The 22,053-nt window shown below is 42.0% G+C and overlaps 2 protein-coding genes across 9 annotated transcripts in view; both read left to right on the forward strand.

Moving 5' to 3' along the window:
* Positions 1-8,475, forward strand: part of Ripk1 (receptor interacting serine/threonine kinase 1) — a 36,872-nt gene extending 28,397 nt beyond the window's left edge. For all 4 annotated transcript variants that reach the window (XM_087181741.1, XM_013073264.3, XM_021260742.2 and 1 more), the window contains exon 11: positions 434-8,475. In XM_087181741.1, coding sequence (XP_087037867.1) covers positions 434-720 — 287 coding nt within the window. In that variant the 3' untranslated portion in view covers positions 721-8,475. The remainder of the gene's footprint in view (positions 1-433) is intronic.
* Positions 8,476-18,277: 9,802 nt separating this feature from the next.
* Positions 18,278-22,053, forward strand: part of Bphl (biphenyl hydrolase like) — a 28,074-nt gene continuing 24,298 nt past the window's right edge. For all 5 annotated transcript variants that reach the window (XR_015439280.1, XM_087181743.1, XM_013073235.3 and 2 more), the window contains exon 1: positions 18,278-18,451. Coding sequence is in view for 4 of the 5 variants with exons in the window: in XM_087181743.1 (XP_087037869.1) it covers positions 18,345-18,451 (107 nt within the window). In the remaining variant the exon portion in view is untranslated. The remainder of the gene's footprint in view (positions 18,452-22,053) is intronic.

Below are 22,053 nucleotides of genomic sequence, written 5' to 3' on the forward strand. Positions count from 1 at the left end.
GATGAAGTGGGAAATGCACTGTCTGAAGCTGGGTAGCATTGACTCTGGCTAGAAATAGGTGGGAAATGTCCCAAGGAACAAGATTGGTAATTGCTTTTCCCCTGGAAAGCTTTAACATAAACTGGTCCATGGGCTGGGGTTGAACAGAACTCCCAACTCAGTAGTCATGGATGGGTTTTGTTCACAAAGCCATCAGGTGTGTCTCAGGGAAGGAAGGGAGGGCTGTCCCATTGTCAGGTGCATGGTGATGCCACATGGGCTGGGAGGCTGTCAGTTGTCATCCGGTTAATCAACAGTTCTGTACAAGTGTGAAGTTAGCTTTTTTGCTGCCTTCTCCTACTCTTCACTTTACTCAGGTTTTTCAGTAATCCAACAAACTAGAATGTGCAAAGTGGGTAAGGCCTGATGCCTTCTTCTCCTTTCCATTTGGCAGATAATACCACTAGTCTGACTGATAATCACCTAAATCCAGTCAGGGAAAACCTGGGAAAGCAATGGAAAAACTGTGCCCGTAAACTGGGCTTCACAGAGTCCCAGATTGATGAAATTGACCATGACTATGAACGAGATGGACTGCACGAAAAGGTTCACCAGATGCTCCAGAAGTGGCTGATGAGGGAAGGCAGTAAGGGGGCCACAGTGGGCAAGCTCGCCTGGGCCCTCTACCAGTGTTCCAGGAAAGACCTTCTGAACTGCTTGATACACATCACCCAGAATTAACCCCGAGGGGCTTTGGCAGCACGAAGCAAGCACATCATTTTAGTGAAGAACCACTGAAAGCATTCAGACTTCTGTCCTCATTGATATGGGTTGTGTCTGCATTTCAGAGCTAGAGAATGGGAAGAGAAATCTGTAGCTAACAACCTACTTTCAGGAAAATGCAAGCAGGAAGACCCCTTCATGGTGCAGGATCAATCCAAAACATGAGTTTTTAAAGGAAGATTCAAGAAAGATGACTTTCCTTCACCTCCTGCCATAACCTTCAGATATGTTGCTCATTCAGTTTCCTGGGGTTTTGGTTCAGTGAGACAAAGAAAGTGAATGTAAAACAAACCAACTTTCTTACTTTGTGTTCTCCACATGGACTTCTCTTATAACCAAAGTGCAGTAAAATTCTAAATTCTGTCCAAAGTTTTCTTATAATGACAACCACAGCTTATCTGAAAATTGTAGGACCTGTTAACTTCATATCAAACGTTCTAGCAGTCATAATTATGTGCTACCCTGCTCCATTATGTTAAGTTGTAAGTTAATCGAAGCAACTTTAATAAGGACTATAAGGAAGGAAAAATACAAAGGGAAAAATCAGGTTTCCTCGGCAGTTGTAAGGACCTGCAAGTAATTGTGACTACTATCAAAATCTCCTGATTAATTTGTTTTAGTTCTTTTCTAGCACTAATACTTGGCATAGCTAGTACTTCCACTACTACTAAGTCTAATACTTTATGGTACTGGGGATCAAACTCAGGACCTTGCGCTAAGTCTAATACTTTATGCGGTTCCAAGCCCCTGTGTCCTGAAGAGGGAGCACATGTGCAGAGGCACTGCTGTCTTTACCCCTGGGAAAGGCCAGAGCCTCAGAGCTGACCACTGTTGAGCAGCTTCCTCAGTTTATCCCACTCTGCTGTAGAAACATGTTCATTTTTTTCTGTATGACAAGCAGTAAAAAATGACGGCTTCAGAGTCTGGTTATTGCCTCTAGCACTCAACCTTTCAAAGCCCCCCTGAATTTTAGGAAGGAACTAGAAGAATAGAAGCCTGAAGACCACGCAGATCGTACCCATTTCGCTTAGCTCTCCCAGAAGGGCGGGAGAAGCCATAGGGAGGGTCAGTCTGGCTCTCAGAAGAGATGCTGGTGTCTTGGGTCGGTAACAATACAGTCAGGTCCGGTTCTGAATCCCCTGCAGCCTCAGCACATACAAGCAAACACACATATCCACGTACACACACTCCTGAAGTGAGACTTCAAAACAGGGTTTCTCCACTTTGGCACTGTTGGCATCTTAAGCCAAATAACTTTGTAGGGGCTGTCCTGTACCTTTTAGCACATTGTGAGCGTTCCTGGCTCCACCTACTGTACTGTACGCCCGAACTACTAGTTTCCCCTCCCCCTGCCCGCAGGTGTGACAAAAATGTCTCTAGACATTGCTCCATGCAGTATCCCTTGGATTACAGACCTGTCTGGCTGCTAAAAGCACTGCAGTCGGGGAAGGAACCTCAGTTCTCTTCCACATGTGTCCAAGCTCACAGCTCAGCTGCAGGGCAGCATTAGTGTGTACAGCCAGCAAGGAAGCTTAGAGCAGGGAAGGGCCCAGCCTTTGCTGGAGAAGCCCGGTGATTTCTAAACAGCTTCTGTGTACTTCTATTGTGCTGGTATTCTAAATTCTCTGGATTTTAAAAAATATATATATTTTATGCCTCACATGGATTTTTTAAAATAAAATTTTATGCTTTACATATACAGGCTATTGATATGTGTGTCTGTATAACTGAATCAGTCTGGGAGTCTAGGATGACTACTGTGCAGGTTGGCCTTTCCTGCACACTCATTCACCCTGCTCCAGTGCGGGGAGCTCCCAGGTGCCACATTCTGGTCCTCAGGATGAGCAGCCTACAGCACTCTGCTGCTCTTCCCTCCCCTCACCCCCAGCTCTGCACACTACCCTGAAAAGGGCTAAATCAGTCTCTGAAGAGTTTCATACAAAGCCCAAATTCCACTACTATTCTTGAGCAGAAACAGTGTAAACAAGAGGACCCAGACCAGCACATGAGAAAGAAGACTATCCATCCTTGGATCCAGACCACACTTTCCACTTGATGCTGTCGTCATAATCTTTGCCTATCATGTGCAGTTAGGTCTTCAACAGTAAGAAAAGTTCTTCCTCGTGAAATGTTTTAAACAATATTTTGATGTCATTCAAATGTGTTATGAAGAAAAACATTTCTAACTATAACATGCATGGAAATGGAAATGGTTTAAATGACCAAGATTTTAGAAGCAGCTAATTACAAAGAAATCACTGGAGGACTAACACTACCACCGTAGCTCTCTGTATGATACCTAATAATCCAAGTACAATATGAAATGAGGCAGGTGTAAACTCCATTCTTCAGCTCCATAGCCTAAGGCTTGCATCTACTCACTGCTCCAGTTTCCTCATCTATTGGGAGGGGTAGGGCATGAGGTTGATAGAGGTTTAAAATAAGATCCTGTCTTTGCTGAAACAGCTCAGTTGGCAAGTGTTAGACTGAAAACAAGGTGCTCTTTCATAAGATGCCTGGCACAAGAATGGCAGTTACTTTTGAAACTGCACAACAATATACACAAAGGGCCTCTCAAATATGTGCCTAATAAATCGTGACACCAATAACCTAAAAGTGTACTAGTATTTTTGCGTAACAGTAGGGTAACGTGTTGAAATTGTATAGACCATTATTTTTTGTTTTTGTTTTTGTTTTTGTTTTTGGTACTGGGGATCGAACTCAGGACCTTATGCTTTCGAGGCAGGTGTGGCACCACTGAGCTAAATCCCCGGCCCTAGACTATTATTTTTTTGGTACCAGGGATCGAACTTGGGACCCTGTGCTTCCTAGGCAGGTGTCAGAACCACTGAGCTAAATCCCCAGCCCTAGATTACTATTTTTAACCCTCATTCCTGGCAAGAAATCCCAATCAACATTTCAGGAAAAACGAAAAAGGAAATGTGGACCTCACCAAAGATTTACAAACATCGGGTGTGTTCAAGTCAACTCAAGACATGAGCAAGACTCCCCCAGCGTGAGCAGGCAGGCCTTCTCTGGACAAGTAATGACCCTTGCCCAATGAGCGCAAGCAAGCTGATGCCAGACACTCTGCCCAAGCACGGGTGAGACCATCTACCAACTCTGAGCTGGCTTGACATTTTGCTTCCCTTAGTATGAGAGAGCGGAGGCAGGGACTAACCAACTAAACTTATCTTGGGCAAGGATAACACCCAGAGAGAGAAGGGAGCAACCAGGCCCTACGACTGTTGACATGAAGTCCAACAGTCCAGGTGAACCCCACCCACGACGTACATCACGCAGAGACCGGAGGGCTGACTGCATTTCCCATCTACCAGTGGGAGCAAGGCCATGTCATGGCTTGGCTGGCCACCACAGTCTGAGGTGATTGTCAGGGGCTTCCTTGCCGGGAAGGTGCCTTAAAACTCATAGGCCTAAGGTTGGGTGGAGAAAATTGTGTCTGGCTGTGTCTTAGACTGCAGATCTGGGAAAGAAACCACTCATTCATGAAGAGTTTTTTTTTAAATAACTTTATTATCAAACACACAAATTTAAAACCATTCAAAGAAGAACAATGCAAGGGGAAAAAAAAACTACAATAATATTCAAATACAGTAGAACTCAACCAAAACAAAACTGAAAAGCACCTAAACATTTTTCCATATAACTTAAAAGAGAATCCCAAGCACCAACAAGACACAAGAGGATGTGATTTGTTTCAGAAAGATCCCCAAACCAGCACTGGACAAATAATGATCTGGAAAAAAACTCCAGTTAGTTAGTGACTCCACAGAAGCCAAGCTTCTCCCATAAACACAATGTTTTCTTTGACGCAATCATTTTTTCTTTCATTATGTTTTATTGTTTTCATCTTTCCTTCATTGGGTTTTGGAAGGTTTGGGGATTTTTCCCTTTTTCCCTTAGTTAGTTTCTTCTCCTTTTCCGCTTTCAATTTTTTCTCTTCCTTCTTCATTTCTTGTACTTTGCTCTCTGTTCTGTCTTTCCTTTTCCTTGCTCACTCCTCTCTGTGACTGTCCTTTAACATCACTAATTTCCTTTCACCCCTCAATAAGACACCTATCTCACCTTTTCCCTATTTCTCATATCTCATTATCAAATTTTGCTTTTCTCATTCTCCCGTTCCCAACCCCCTCTACCTTTACTAGTATAACTAAGTGTCAGGTAAAAGGGCCGAAGACCAAGACCAGACCAGGCCACAACAAGCCTTTATTGCAGGGATGATCTGCTGGGCTGTCTCTGAACAAAGGAGAGACAAAAGCAATATGGCGGGGGCCGGGAGAGTCTTTTATGGAGACTGGGGTGGGGTTTGTAGGGGCTGAGGCGGGGTTGAGTGAGGGAGTGACTAGGGAATGGAGGAGCCGGTGACGTCACTAGGTGGTAGGAGGTGAGTGAGTATTAGGTTACTCTCTAGGTGGGAACAGGGGCATGCTGGGAAGAAGGGTTTGTTCTTTGGTGGGAGCAACCATCTTGGCATGATGTCACACAGGGGAGGGGCAAGGCACGACGGGAAGAGGGCAGCTACTATACTTAATAGCTGCTGAGGTGGTGGGAGACCTATCATTCCAGGCTTTTGTTTTATGATAGTTGGGCGAAGGTCTCTTCTTCTGGAGCTGCTTCCTGCTGACAAGGGGCGAAGATCCGGGCTAGACCTGGATCTGATGAGGCACATGGCAAGTGGGGACCTCTTCCTTTTGCCGTACTGGCTGGTTCCCTGCCATGATGAACTCTGTGACTGTCTGGCTGGTGAATGCCCTCAATCGTTTCTGCAAGAAATTTTGAAAACAGCGAACCAGGCACGGTCCAAAACAGAGAATTAAACAGATAATACTGAGGAGTCCCAAGAGTAGTAATAGCCAGGTGAGCCATGAGCTCCAGGAACCAAACGTACCCCACTATTGATTAGTACCTTGGGGGGCATATCTATCTGGCCCATTGAGTTTTAATTTTTTTCATTTGACATGTAATTTTTTATTTATTATTTACATAGGTTTTACAGAGACAGCTGGATGTTTAGGGGCTCATTTGTTATAGAAGTAAGAGACTGTTATGGAAGAGATCATAGCTCCTGATCTAAGGGCCCATGTGTCATGTCCTTGCTCTTAGAGAATGAGTGGAAAGGTGATAAACACAATTTATATAATCTTTATAATCCTTTTTTTGGGGGGGGAATATAAAAGGTGTATGTAACTGAGCAAATGTCTTTTGGAGGCCAACATACCGATGAGTGTAGTGTTACTATGAACCTGACTTCTTCTTTAAATTCAAGGCCAGGAAAGTTTTATTCCTGTATCTCTCAGTTTTTGGAGGCCTCCTAGATATATTTAAAAATAAAGAGAACTGATAACCTCAACAAGGACACTGGACGACTTAAGGTGATCAAGTGTAACATAAAAGGCTTGATCTTTTTAGGCAAGGGTAGGTATCCAGGAAATATGAGCACAATGAGACGAGGCATCATAAACAGAGAACAAGGATGTACATTATTTTAAAAGGAATAAATCTTGTAGCTGCTTGGTATAGAATTTATCCTGACTGTGGCTGACAAGCACGTGATTTTTTCTCAATACTCTTACTTTATGGTTTGTTTTTTTTTTTTGATCATTACACGATAGTTAATTAGTTATCACAGAATCAGAAAAACACTTATCTAAAAGGAGAGATCTGGAGACCAGTGGTTTCTAGGATTGGTTACCTGTAAAGAATTTTTTAAATTTTTTTTGAAAAGAATCTGTACACACTTGTAGCTAATTAATGATTTTTGCTTCTATTTAGTACCCAAAGTTTTGTCTTTTTGAAATGGCTGTGTCATGAGTGAACCAAAAGATTTTAATGGGTGGGCTATGTCTTAATTTTTCTGAAGTCTAGCTTTATTATTATGTCATTGTTTTGTGCCTCTTTTGGTTATTTTTCTGCTGGGTGTTTAAGACCGAGTTAAAGTGAGACCTGTGTCAATCAATATGAACCTCTTGTTATCTATTAAGGTCAGTTAAGTCTCCCCAGGCCATTACTTTGGAACCATGCATAGTGCCTCTCTGCTTCTCTGTCGGTGTCAGCCATCTGGATGGGTTATGGCCTTGTTTGACCAAGTTGCTTTCAGTGAAAGCAGTGGAGAGTTTTTTCTTGGTGACCCTCCTTTGGCACACAGTACATTGTCCTCTGGTGTCCAGCAATCTCCCAGTTTAGGAGGTTGAGTGACTTACCAAAGATGTAGGACCCTGTAGAGAAGGTTCCCTCATGTCCTGGAACTTTGTTGACCTTGAGGGGCCAGGGCCAAAATATTGGCTGTCCTCATAGCCCAGTTACCTTTTAGTTTTGGTCTCCAAACTTTAGTTGTTGAACACCCAGAAGAGAAGGTCAATAGCGTTAGCACTGTAACAAGAATAATGAACTTAACTATTATAGTTTTACCTGAATAACAAACAGTTTGGAATTTAAAATATAGAGAACTGTTACTGTTATTAGTCATGGTTGTTTTTTTAGTAGTTGAATTCCTGTAGAATATTAACAGAAAAAGAGCCACAAATAATATTTTAACATGACAATTATGATGACTTTACCTTTGTAACACATTTAAATGTCCATCTTGATATAAAATAGCCATCATTAAATGTACTCATTTTTTTAAAACACCAAAAGTTTTTACCTAAATTATCTTTAAAAAAATAATAATAATAATCTTTTGATAGGATACCATCTAAAGAAAATAGTCCATATATGTATCTGTTATCATAAATAGCTAGAGTGTATGAAAAGGCAAATACCTGAATCAAAAAGAGGTTATTATCATAAACAAATATTAGAAAACCTGTACAGTCAGAAAGTATAAATACATTTAGTACACTAGAAAAAATAAAACCTTGTTATTGTTGTTTTTTACAGGATATTTAGTCCTTTGAAAATGACCAATGTAAGCACACCATAATAACATATTTAGAATTTATCCCTTTGATGACAATTGATATAAACAGTATAATAATATATTTAAATAATATTTATTCCTGTAAGTCTTTTATAAGGCTATGAAAACCATCAGGTCAGTCTGTTGTAAGATGAAAACTGTTGAGGTCCCCCTAGTGAACAAAGACTGGAAAATATTTCCATGCAGCCGCTCCTTTGTTCACCAAGGGGAGCATGCCTTGAACTTAATAACCTTTATCTATAAACAAAACAGCTGTATGATTGGACAAAAACAAAGATATAAGACAATTTCTAAAACTAGAGTGCACTCAAATATATTTAGCCCAATGGAATTATAATCTCTTTATAATTTTAGGTTTATAATTATAAATAAGACTATTTAAAACTTTTTGTAAGTCAATTAACAGAGATCTCTTGTAGAATTAAAATCAGAAGCAATGAAACCTCTATTTCTGTAAACCTTTTATAACAAACTTGAAACCAACAAGTAAACATATATATTTCCTTTATAAATCACTTTCGCACACCTTCTTGATGTACTTAGGCCTTTTGGTCTTGTCCTGCTAATAAGACAAACATATAAAATCCTTTTATATCAAAAATATATCTTTTACTTATAGCTTTTTAAATATTTTGTCTCCGACTCACTATAAACATTTTATACTTTTGTCCATCATTATCTCATCCCTAGTGGTCTTTGTTAAGTAAATAAAGTTCTAATTCCTGTTTAATGGTTAGACACAGGTGGTTTCTGTCACTGATTACAGCCCTAAACACATGACAGTTAAGGCACATATATCACAAGTTTGTTCAAGGATTTTCACTTCATTCTTTAGTTAGGATGTTATCTATAGTGGAGCTACAAATCAAAGAAGCTATATAACCTTCACTTTGAACAGCAGAAGCAATGGGCTAATGCAAGTTTTTAAAGGGATACACTACCTAGTTTGCTTCCACAACTACTTTAATAGCTAATCTATTAAGCTTTAAAACTTTTTCTTATCAACAGAGTTATAAAGTGGGGGAGGTATGAGCGGTGAGTGATCGGCTCAGGCTAGGAGTACTTGAGAAGAACAGGTTTGACAGAGGGACGGTTAAGAGCATAGGTAGAAAAGGCTTGTATGTAGGGGATTTCTGACCATTTGCCATTGCACTGACAGAAGTTGTGTAAATCACACAGTATGTTAAAATTGAAAGTGCCATTTTTGGGGCGTGGAAACCCATTATCTAATTTATACTGAGGCCAAACCTGATTACAATAGAAAACAAATCTTTTTGGCTTAAAGTCTGGTCCCAACAATCCGAGGGGTTTGAGTTGTGCCAGAAGGCAGCCCAGAGGCGTTGAGGGGCAGGGTTTGGATTGTTGGGCCCCCTGATTAGAGCGGGTGAGGAGGAGGCAGCCCCTGGGGAGAAAGACAAAGGGGAGAAGCGTCCTTGTCTCCTTTGACAATCTCCGAGTGAGTCTCCCAGAGGGAGAGAACGAGAGGAGGTCGGCCGATGGGACGTCTCCCAGGGGCACGGTCCTGGGCCCAGAGGCCGTGGGGGTTTCTCTGACCAAGCGCTTGGATTTCTGAGAAGTCCCCGGAGGTAGAGAGAACGAGACAGAGAACCCGACGAGAGGGAGGCTGAACTCCCTACTCACCCAGACATTGGTGACCGGTGTGGATGTGTAGCGTCAGCAATGGCAAAGGTAGAAAGCCCCGGAGGGTCCTGGCAACGGCAGATAGGTCCGTTGGAGATGGCCAAAAGGTCAATCAACCCCGTCCTGCGGGGGATCGTCCCTTAATGGACCATCTACCATCCGAGTCACGGCACCAGAAATGTCAGGTAAAAGGGCCGAAGACCAAGACCAGACCAGGCCACAACAAGCCTTTATTAGGGGAATAGATCTGCCGGGCTGTCTCTGAACAAAGGAGAGACAAAAGCAATATGGCTGGGGCAGGGAGAGTCTTTTATAGAGACTGGGGTGGGGCTTGTAGGGGCTGAGGCGGGGTTGAGTGAGGTAGTGACTAGGGAATGGAGGAGCCAGTGATGTCACTAGGTGGTAGGAGGTGAGCGAGTATTAGGTTACTGTCTAGGTGGGAACAGGGGCATGCTGGGAAGAAGGGTTTGTTCTTTGGTGGGAGCAACCATCTTGGCATGATGTCACACAGGGGAGGGGGCAAGGCACCATAGGAAGAGGGCAGCTACTATACTTAATAGCTGCTGAGGTGGTGGGAGACCTATCACTAAGCAGTGTGAATCTCTAGTTAACGTTACATTATTGCTGCTGAATACTGTTGTACTGTTAGAGAGATAATGTTCTATGCAGTAGATATTTACTACAGGTCAATAGTAGGTCAATCTTTGGATCTCTTTTCCATGGTTAAGGGTGGCACATCATCCTTAGGGTTTGGCAATACTCAATTTGTATTTGATTATAATTAGTGCTGTTTTATTACTATAGCCAAGGTGACACAGCTGTTGCTATTCTTTGCTGTTCTTGGGATGCCAATATCTGGACTGCCTTGGGGTCATTAACAATTCTGTGGCCTATTCCTAAAGAACTGGATAATAGATCAAATATGCTGCAACCTCCTGTCTCAAGGAAACAGAAGTGACTGGTTCCTGGGACAGAGGCAAAGGCCAGTAGTTAGCCATGAAAAGTAGACATTACCTAAAGAGGTCTCCATATTAGAAGCAAAGCTTTCCAAACAATCAATCCGCAAGCCTTAACACCAAAACAAACAAAAAATAGAAATATGAGAAGACAAGCCAAAAAAATGCCTCCAAAAACTCAACTTCTCAAAAGCTAACACATGGGGCATTAAAGGGAGGAAACCAACACACACACCCAAATTATTTGAAATGATATCAGGAGAAATAACACAATGGAACAATAAGGCACTTGGCAAGCTCACAGAAGATAAAAGTAATATATGTGGCCAAATAAACAAAATGATGAGTCTACAGAAGACATTAATAAAAAGCTAAGGGCTGGGGATTTAGCTCAGTGGTTTCACTGCCTGCTGCACAAGTGCAAGGACCCAAGTTCGATCCCTGGTACCAAAAAAAATAAAAAATAAAAATAAAAAGCTAGCAGTGATTAACAAAATGATGCAAAACATGAATGACAGCATAGGAAAGAAATAAGGCTCCAAATAGAAATTCAGGATATTAAAGTTTATATCGAAAGTCTGGGCAGCAGAAGTGACTAATGTGAGGACACAGCATCACTAAAGACAGGACTGTTGTCAGTGAGCAATTAGTGAGAGCAAACTTAAAAACGAGAAGATGAAAAACGGATCCAAAAGCTCCTAGATGATGCAAAGAAGATGAAGATTAACTGTAATTAGTGAAAAATCAGAAGACAGCACAAATGTCATTAAAAAGAAAAAACCGGGGCCGGGGATTTAGGTCAGTGGTTTCGCCACCTGCTGCGCGAGCACAAGGACCCGAGTTCGATCCCCGGTACCAAAAAAAAAAAAAAAAAAGGAAAGAAAAAACCTTGTAATTGAAATAATAGCACGGGACCAAGGATGTAGCTCAGCTGTGAGGCCTCTGCCTGGCAAGCACAAGGGCCTCAGTTTGATGCCCAATACGGGAGGGGGGGGAACTTTCTAATTATGGGAAAAGAATTTAACATACAGATAAGAGAAGCATATAGAGCCCCAAACAGCACAATCAGAAAAGAACCTCCCCATGATACATTATAGTCAAAATCCTGGAAGTCCAACACAGGAACAGAATCTTAAAAGTTGTTAGAGAAAAACAATGAATCACTTATAAGGTGAACCCATTAGAGTTATAGCAGACTTCTCAGCACAAACCTTAAAGGCCAGGACAGCCTAGAGCAAAATGTTTCAAGCCCTAAAGGAAAACAACTTCCAACCCAGGCTGATAAATCCTGCAAAACTATCTTTTAAAATTGATGGAGAAGTACAATATTTTCACAAGAATACCTAGAGAAATTCATGACCACCAAATGAAGTTTCATCATTTCCAGGCTTAGAATTCTCATATTCTTCTGGTTACCATCTTCAGATTTTAATAGTTCGTTAGTCCTGGTTAATTCAATACGTTGTTTTTCCAGGGAAGAATTATTTGCAGGGAGGGATGTTTTTTCCTTGACTGCAACATTTAACTCGGCTTCTAGCTTCTCCAACTTGGTTTCCATACTCTGGATTCACTTATCCTGAGCACCACGTTCCTGCACAAGGACACGAATCTCTTTTTCTAATTTCTTCAAATATTTATCATTCTTCTGAGATTCCCCCTTCTGAGATTCCCTCCAAGGCTTAGCTTTCTTTGCTGAAGCAGGCAAGGTGGTATCTTCGTCAACATTAAGATTTTGCTGAGATTCTTTTGTTTTTTAAATCTTTGTGATTTCTGGAACGATGCTGGTCCTTTAGATACCTCTGATGTGCTAACATCATAAGCACCTGGAGATGGTGCACAACCTTTGTGTGAATGCCACCCCTTCTGGATTTCAGTTCTTTCAAACTGGTCCTGCCAGTGCCTTTCTAAATGACTCCTGAAAGGGAAAAACGAGCACACTGTGAGACCCTGGCTCCGGCTCCAAGCCTGTGCAGCGCCTGGAGCCTCATGACCAAATTAGCACTCCAAAGAATTCTGAAGGACATCCTAGAAAGAGACAATGAAGCTAACAAGGACAAAAGGTCTCAATGAATACACCTAGTAGGGTGAGCAGTTAAGAAGGTAAAGCTAGAGAATCAGCAACAGGAAAATAAGCCAATGACAAGAATAAGTCAATATTAGTAATAACTTTCAATGTGAATGTTCTCAGTTCCCCAATCAAAAGACACAGACTGGCAGAATGAAAGAAAAAACAAAATCCAATGGTATTCTGTATACAAGAAACACATTTTGCCCAGGGATTTAGCTCAGTGGCACAGTGCCTGCCTGGCAGGCACAAAGTCCTGAGTTCGATCCCCATTACCAAAAAAAAAAAAAAAAAAAAAAAAATGTAACCTATAAAGAAATTTACAAACTAAAAATCAAAGAAGAGAAAACAATATTCCGTGCAAAGGAACCTGAAAAAAAAAAAAGTTGACTTTATGCCAAAACTGATGAAAAGAGGCAAAGAACATCACCACTTACTGGTTAAGGGAACAATACAACAGGAAGAGGTAACAATTAACATATACACATCAGGGCCCGAGGATTTAGCTCAGTGGTGCCGCCACCCGCCTCACAAGTGCAAGGTCCTGAGTTCGATCCCCAGTACCAACAAAACATATACACATCAAACAAGTACCACTGCACATGAAAAACCACATAAATATAAAGACAATTTTCGTGGGGGACCTCAATACCCCCAACACAAACAGATCAGCTAGACAAAAAAAATCAGCAAAGAAATATCAGAATTGAATAAAACCTTCAAACAAATGGACTTCATAGATATCTACAAAGTGTTGCACCCAACAACAGAATACACATTCATTTCAGCAGCATATGGAACAGTCTCCAAAATAAACCACATACTAGCTAATAAAGCAAGCTTAAGTAAATGTAAAGGTATTGAAATTATACCATGAATATTATCAGATCATAATCCAATGAAGTTAGAAACAACAAAAGAAAACACAAAAATTATGCAAATGCACGGAAACTAAACAATACACTCTTAAACAAACAATGAGTTACAGAAGAAATACAAAAGTTAGATAGTTTCTAGAACTAAAAAATGATGCCAGTACAATTTTGGTTATGTTCTGCTATTGGGACTAACACTGGGACATAATGACAGCAGTCCTAAGAGGGAAATTTATAGCTGTGAATGCCCACATCACAAAAACAGAGTGAGCCCCAAATGAATAACTTAATGGCATACTTCAGGGTCTTAGAAAAATAAGAATAATCCAAACCCAAAGCTAGTACAAGTAAGGAAATTGTAAAGGTCAGAGCAGAAATTAATAAACCTCCCCCCCCAAAAAGAAAACCAAACCCCAAAGAATCAATGAATCCAAGAGTTGGTTCTTCAAAAGAAGAAACAAAATAGACAAACCCTTGGCTAATCTAACCATAAAAAGAGAAAAGACACACACACCAATGTAATTTTAAATGAAAAAGATGAACTCACAACAGACACTGTCAAAATAAAAAAGATTAACAACTAAAGTAAGTTCCTGACTCACGAACATTCAAGTTCCAAATTTTCACAGATACAAATGGACTTCGTGTGACTAACATTCATAGATGTGAAGGAATCGCAGAAGTGGCTCACATGTCTGTCAGACACCGTCACAGCTGTGCTGCTGTGTGCCTGCTGTACAGTGCGACAGTGCACCGCGATACAGTGCTCAATCAGAGCCCAGGGTGTCTGGAAGCAAGAGGAAAAGCAGTGATGGTGGGGAGGGGCTGCTAGAAACACAAAGCAATGACCATGAAACAAAAGCACAAATGCAGTGTAAGACTCACCTTGCCAGACTTGCCAACGAATCTGGCTTAGGAATATTCTCTCAGAATGGTAAGTTGGAGACTTACTGTACTTCTTGAACCTGTATGCCGATAAATTAGAGAATATGGAAGAAATGAATAGATTCCTAGATACATATGAATTATCCTAACCGAACTAAGAAGTTTTAAAAACCCTGAATAATCCAATAACGGGCAACTAGCTGGGGATTTAGCTCAGTGGCACGGTGCCTGCCTCGCAAGTGCAAGGTCCTGAGTTCGATCCCCAGTACAAAAAAACAAAAACAAAAACATCAAACTAATAACAGCCAATGAAATTAAAGCACTAATAATAATAATTTTAAAAACCCTACCAAGTAAGACAAGCCATATCCAGATCGATTCATTGCTGAATTCTACAAAAACTTGCATTGCCTTGTTCAAAATCAGACAAAAAAGAGAACTTTCAGCCATCCTTTAGAGAACACAGATGCAAAAATCTTCAACAAGAGACTAGCAAACAATCCAACAAATCACCAGAATCACATCATGACCAAGTAGGTTTCAACCCAGGGAGGCAAGGATAGCTCTACATACTCAAATCAATAAATGTAATACATCATTTACAGAAGCCAGAACAAAAACTACACGATCAACTCAACAGACACAGAAAAAGCCTTTGATAGACATCCTTTCATGATAAAAAAGAAAGTAGGTATAGAACAACCTTCTCTTAATCTAATAAACACCATTCATGACAAACCTACTGTTAACATCATATTAAATGGGGAGAAACTGAAAGCTTTCCCTTTAAAAACAGGAACAAGAGAAGGATGTTCACTATCACCACTCCTGTTGAATATGGTACTCAGAAAATTAGCATCAGCAAATAGGCAAGAAAAAAAAAACAGAAGGGATATTCATAGGAAAATAAGAAATCAGACTAGCATTTGCAGATGATATGATCCTCTACATAGAGACCTCCAAAAATGTCAAAACACTCTTAGAATTAATAATGAAATTCAGTAATGTAGCAAGATACAAAATCAACACTCAAAAATCAAGTGTTCTTCTATATTAATAATGAACCCACTAAGAAAGAAATTAGGAAAAAATACCATTCACAATAGCACCAAGAAAAAGTGAATACTTAGGAATTAACCTAAGGATGTGAAAGATTTCTACAATGAAAACTATAGTATGCTGAAAGAGAAAAATCAAAGACGACATCAGAAAATGGAAATGAATCAGTATAGTCAAAATGGCCATACTTCCAAAATTGGTATTCAGATTTAACACAGTCCCAATCAAATACCAACAGCATTCTCCCCCAAACTGGAGAAGACATTGCTAAAATTCATATGGAACCAGAAGAGACTCAAAATAGCAACAGCAATCTTGGGTAACAAGAGCAAAGCAGGAGGCTCCACAATTTTAGATATGAAGTTATATTACAAAGCTACAGTGATAAAATCAGCATGTTTAGACATGAAGATCAATGGAAAAGAATAGAGGATAGAATAGAGCACATTTGACTATTTGACTTTTGATAAAGGGGCCAAAAATTTACACTGGAGGAAAGACAATCTGTTTAATAAATAGTTTTGGGAGAACTGGCTATCCATATGCAGAAGACTGGATCTAGACCATATCTCTCACCATGTGCTAAACTAAAATCAAAATTGATTAAAGAAGTAAATGTTAAAACAGAAACACGATCCTGCTGGAAAATAAGATAGTTAAAATTCTTGAAGCTATACGAGTAGGCTTTCTGAACAGAACTCCGGTTACACTGGAAATAATACTGAGAATCAACAAATAGAATCATATCAAATTAAAAAGCATCTGCACAGCAAAAGAAATGACCAACAGAGTGAAAAGAAAACCTACAGAATGGGGAAAAAAATTGCTAGCTATTCTTCAGACAGAGGACTCATATCTAGAATTATATAAAGAACTTAAAAAATAGACCTCCCCAAAATAAATGACCGAACCAAAAAACGGGCAACTAAAATGAATTGACAGGTCACAGAAGTACAAATGGCCAATACAGTAAGTACATGAAAAAACGCTCAACACTGACGGCCATTAGAGAAATGCGAATCAAAAGAACACTGAGATTCCATCTTACTCCAGAGAAATCAACTAATAACAAATGCTAAGACTGTAGGGAAAAGGAACCCTTCTGTACTGTTGGTGGAGTGTAAACTAGTACAACCACTATGGAAATCAGTATGTATATTCCTCAAAAAACTAAAATTAGAAATTCCATTTGACCCAGCTATTCCTCTTTTAGATATCTTTCTGAAAGAGTTAAAGACATCATATTACAGTGATCCATGCGTATCCGTATTTATAGCAACACAATTCATAATAGCTAAATCTTGGAAGTGGCCTACATGTCTATCGACAACAAATGGATAAAAATGCTGTGTTTACACACAACGGAGTACTACTCTACCATAAAGAAAGATAAATTTGAATCATTTGTAGGAAAATGGATGCACTTGAGACCATAATATTAAGTGAAATCAATCAGACACACAAGCTTAAATATTGTGTGCTTTCTCTTGTATGAGAAACCCAAATTATAATATAGAGCAAAATGGGTGTTGAAAATAGGAGGTGGGAAGATGGATGTTTCTCACGTGGGAAGCGGGCGAAGGAGTGGGAGGAAGAGGGATGATAAAGGGAATTGGGATGTGTTGTGTGCCTGTACCAACTCCACACAAGGAATGTGAGCATTGTGTACTGCAAACATGCACTAGTGTTTTTAAAAAGTTAACTCAAAACATGTTCTCTTTCTATGCAGGAACTAATGGGATAAATTTTGAAAGTAGAATACTAACATTTTATATATTCAATCTTTAGGCCAAACCTGCCTTTACTACTTGAGAAACTCCAACAGGCTAGTAAGGACTCTGCTGGGTAACAGGGCTTTCCATGCATGTAACATGTAAAAACACTGTGCACACAGGACATACCAGAAAGATCTCTTGGAAGGAAAATACTACAACATGTAAGAAGCTGTTGTCTTAGGTCATCTTAGCCACAAATCTGATTTCCAGTTAAGGTACAGCAATATGGCAGTCAGACTTAAAGGATAGCTGATTTTTTCTCTACAGATATCTATCACCTTTCAGCTTTAATCATACAGTCCTTAAAATGGTGGTCAAATGTAACTTACCATCTTCACTATTAACTGTACATTTCTGTGCCATTAAGTGCCTTCAAGGTGCTGGGCAGTCATCACCTTCCATACATAGAATTCTTTTCATCTTGCAAAACTGAAACTGTATCTATTAAAAACCAATTTTCTAATCTGCTCACAGGCAGCTCCTGGAAACCCCCATTCTATTCTGTCTCTGAATTTGATGACTGTAGGAGGAATCCCATATGCACCTGGCTTATTTCAGTTGGCATAATTTCCCAGGGCTCGCCCATGTAGCATGCGTCAGAATTTTCTTCCTTTTTGAGGCTGAATAATATTCCACTGCACGGATGCACCACATTTTGTTTATCCATTCACCCACTGATGGCCACCAGGGTTCCCCCACCCTTTGGCTCTTGTGAATAAAGCTGCTACCCACACTGGCGGGCAAATACCTGGAGGCTTGCTTTCAGTTCTTGTGGATATATACTCAGAAGCTATACTGCTGGATCATACAGTAATTCTGTATTCAGCTTTGGTAGGGAAACAAACTCTTAACAGCAGCGGCGCCACTTTTACATTCCCAACAGTGCACAAGAATTCCAGTTTCTCCACATCCTGGCCGACAGTAATTCTGGGGCTTTTCATAGGTACCAGCCTAGTGGGTGGAAATGATATAAAGGGAAAATTACTAACTTCATCATCCCTAAATGAAAACGTGCTTTATCCCACCATGGGGGAAGGAGGGCGGTTCGCTTGCCGGTTTGAGGCCCCGCCTGGACACCCACAAAGTGGGGACAGGATGCTTGGTGGCCTCGCCTCTCGAGGGCTTTGGCCACCGTGGCAACGGGCAAGGACAGCGTGACCCCAATTGGGACACCCACGCTGGGAAACAGCGCTGGCACTCAGGACCCAAGCATCGGAGAGGGGCGTTGCCGACGGGGCGTGGCCTAGTGTGGGCCTCCGCGGACGGGGGCGGGGCGGGATGTGGAGGCGGGGCTCCCCGGGGGCGGGGCTCCGGGCGGGGGGGTATGGGCGGGGCAGAGGAGAGCCATCCTAGGGTCCCGCTCGTGCGCGTTCCCAGCGACCGGGTATGGCGGCCGGCGTGTGGCGAGGAGGCGGGTCGCGACTGCGGCTACTCTCCTCGCTCATGAAGCCGGGGATCCCCGTCCCCTGGGCCCAGCTAGCGGCCGCGTTCAGGTAATGGCGCCCTCCCCGCGGGAGCGCCAGCGTCGTCTGGGGGCGTTGGAGGGGCACGCTGGCGCTCCCGGGCGGGCGGCTGTGGACGCGCGTGCGGAGAAGACCCGGGAGGCAAGTGCGGTGCTGATCGCCGACTCGCCCGCGGGCCACACGCGTATTCTCAGCCCGTTGCCCGGTCCAGTCCTGAGGAGGACAGTTGTCTCTCCTGCCCCTTTCATCAGACACCCGCCCGAGTGTCGGGCCCGTTAGCCCTCCTCGCGCTGGCCACGCTTACGTCGCGGGTCCCGCGTCTCCTGAGGCTAATTTTTGTTTGCTGATCTGGAACTTTAATTTGCAAGAGAATCACCTTGGGAAACTGAAAATTCAAGATTCTAGACCTCACTCCCAGTTTCTGACATAGGTGTGTGGAGATGCACAAAATCTGCATTTTTCTCTTCCTTTCCCTACCCTTTTCAGATTAAACAACAAACAAAAAATCCGGACTATCCTCTGTCCTAGTGTCTTGAAAATGGGTCCCAAGAGATTCTGGGCAGAAATTGTGAACAGAGCAGCCTGAAGCTTGCTTTCACAGACACACACTCATTCACACACAGACATACACAGTGCATGTATATGCAGTTAACTGTGGATGGATCCGCTGGATTAGTGCCTGAGGGAGGGGATGCCAGAGCGGTACCTAATACTTACAACTTTACTTGATCTAATGTGGAAACTATTGATTTGAAAACTTAATTTGGAAGAAGAAAGGGCAAATCTGACCAGATTTAAATTTTCATAATGCGATTGACTAATTGTTGAGCTCCGTATTTGGTTTAGGTTTGTTTAATAATTTTAGAGTTATTAGATTTGCAATACAGATGGAAAAAGATGTCAGTGGCCGCAGCTTTATTAAGCTTTGTTAAGCTTTGTCAGCAGTGAAACTGGGCATTCTGTTTGCAGAAAGGGATTAAGATACAGTTACTGCGCTTGTATAAAATCAGAGATGTGTAGGTTAATTGTTGCTGGAAGGCCCTGTTCTCCTGGAGGCACTGTAGACTGGTCTTGGTAACGTATCTCTGAAAAACAAGCTCCTCTGAATTTTGTCCTGCTGTTTAATGTATGATATGTAATCTGAGAAAACAGGCACTGGTATTAGTTCATTCTAAAACAAGACTGCAGCTCCATTCAAGGGAGCAAAAGCATTCCTGTAAAATGTTTGTATCTGATAGTGCACACCTGTCATCCCAGCACTGCAGAGGCTGAGGCAGGAGGATGGCTACCAGTTTGAGGCCACCCTGAGGTACAAGTGAGTTTGAGGTCGGCCTAAACGACACAGCGAGACCCTGTCTCAAAAAAAAAAAAAAAAAAAAATTGTTTCCGAACAGCCAGCATCTAAGCTACACCCGAGTTGTGTGTTGAAAACTTGGTTGTAAGCTTGTTGTTTGGAACTTTGACCCTTTTCCTGTTTCATAATCTCTAAAGGGATTTGTACCTAGATTAGGTCAAAAGCCTTTGCTACCCAAAGTAGTATGTTGTGTACCGTTACAATATTAATAATTTACAGAACCTAATAATCTGCCAAGGAAAGTACTTTTCGAGTTCAGCCTTTGGGCGCAGTCTGGAGGTATCAGGTCCCATCCTCCCGGGTGCCTGCTGTCACCCCTATCACAGTCCTACTGAAGGTGGCCCCCAGTGCTAAGCCCCGGTAGGCACATTGCCAGTGTGAAATTAGAAAGCTTGGCCTCGAGTTCGGTAACTCGTTACCACTCTGTAGCTGTGTGAGTGGGGACAAGCTCCTTATCTTCTCTTGGCCTCCTTGTAGTTTGTGAAGATTTGAAACAGTGTAAAAGGCCTGCTACGTAAGTACTTAGTATAATTATTAATGGCACAAACAAGAATACCGTATTAAAAGGAGTGAGAATAAGTCATCACAATTCGTATGAATTCAAGTCCTCAGGTTCCTAACACTTTGTTGTAGCTGATACTTACTTTATAAGAAATAGCTGAGGACCAGGGATATAGCTCAGTGGCACCACACCTGCCTGGCAACCGCAAGGTCCTGAGTTTGATTCCTGGTACTGAAGAAAAAAAAAAAGAAAAAGCCAAATATAAGTGATGAGGATTTTGAAAGAGAGGGCTCTTATTAAGTCGCCCCATTTTTATCTGAAAGCGAAGTGCTGAGGCTGAGGGTCTGGGGTCAGATCTTCAGGTGATCCTCTTAGCCTGGCAGAACACTAGCAGTGACTAGGGCAAGTTACCTGTCCTCACATTCCTCAGTGGTGAAATTAGGGTAGGTACAATGTGTGCCACAGAGTGAAATGAGTGACATGAATAAAACGCTTACACCGACACAAAGTGCAAAGGCTGCACTTGGTTTAATCACTGGCTCCAAGCTGTGGTACTTTGTCCCCATGCCCTCGGCCTCCTTGAGGGAAGCAGCTCAGCCCTCTCAGTGTGGTTGCACTGTTCCTTACCACCTTCTGTTGCAGCAGATTGCCAGTCCGGACTCCCAGAGAGGGAGTCAAGACAAGTACAGGGTAGGAAGGCTGCTTTTAGCAGGAGATGTAGTAGTCATTCTCGACCTTTTGCTTATTAGAATTTTCCAGGGAAATTAAAATACACATGGCTGGTTTCTGCCCCAGAGGTTTTGATTAAGTATAGCTTGGGCCTCAGATTCAGATGTGATTCAAGTACCAAGGACACGTTAGAGTCGCTCGAGGCCTGGTCTTGGCCTGACTTTCTTACAACACACTCTTAACTGTCGGTCTCAGGCCTGAACACTGCTCTAAGATGCCACTTGATATGTTGGAGCGGAAGTGCTGAATGTTCTCCTTTCGTGTATCTTGTATTTCTGGGAAAATAAATCAGCATTCAAAAACTGTTACCTTTCAAAATAAACCTTTTTCTTGTCTTTGAAGTTAATTTTCTTTTGTCCATAAATAGCCCTCTGTCTTTCTTTCCCACTTGGAGACTCACGAAAGGTTTTTGGCAGCCTCTGTTCCCCAGGGGATGTCTGATGTGACGGTGCCAGTGCCTCTGGTGCGACAGCATAGAGGCTGTGGTGACAAAGCACTTGCTTTCCCCTGAGCCTCACTGCAGAGCCCTTCACTGATGGGTCCCAGCCACAGTTCTGTCTTCACACTCCTGTGAGGCTGAGCACTGGCTTGTCCCCACGGTGCCCCTTGCTCCTCGGCCTTTGATTGTGCGACTTCATCTTCCAGAAATGCCCTCCCTACCACATCCTTTGTTTAGAATTTTAGCCTCCTGTGGAAGTTCATCTCAGATGCCTCCACCCAGCCCAGGTGTTGTCTGTCTCTGTCTCTCCTCCGAGGCACCTTCCAAGTCTTCTGCCTTTGGAAATCCTTCCTGGTGTTGAGTTCCCTTTCTGCTAAACCTTGGACTCTTAGTTTTGTCTCTACGTTCCTTGTAGGCAACCAAGAGAATATGGGAAGGTGATGACTGGACGAAAAAGAAATATGGAATAGGAAATCATACCAATACAGCCAAATTCAAGAAGTCAGGGTTTTGCAGAAGAGACTTGGGAATAAGCACAGAAGCCAGTGGAAAGAATCACTTATGAGCCAGTCCCCTGGGGAGATGGAGAGGTGTGAGAATTTAAAGAC

The sequence above is a fragment of the Heterocephalus glaber genome, unplaced genomic scaffold (assembly GCF_053883595.1).
Source record: "Heterocephalus glaber isolate CG9 unplaced genomic scaffold, H.glaber_assembly_v1.0 deba00001472, whole genome shotgun sequence".
In the NCBI taxonomy this organism is placed as follows: Eukaryota; Metazoa; Chordata; class Mammalia; order Rodentia; family Bathyergidae; genus Heterocephalus; species Heterocephalus glaber.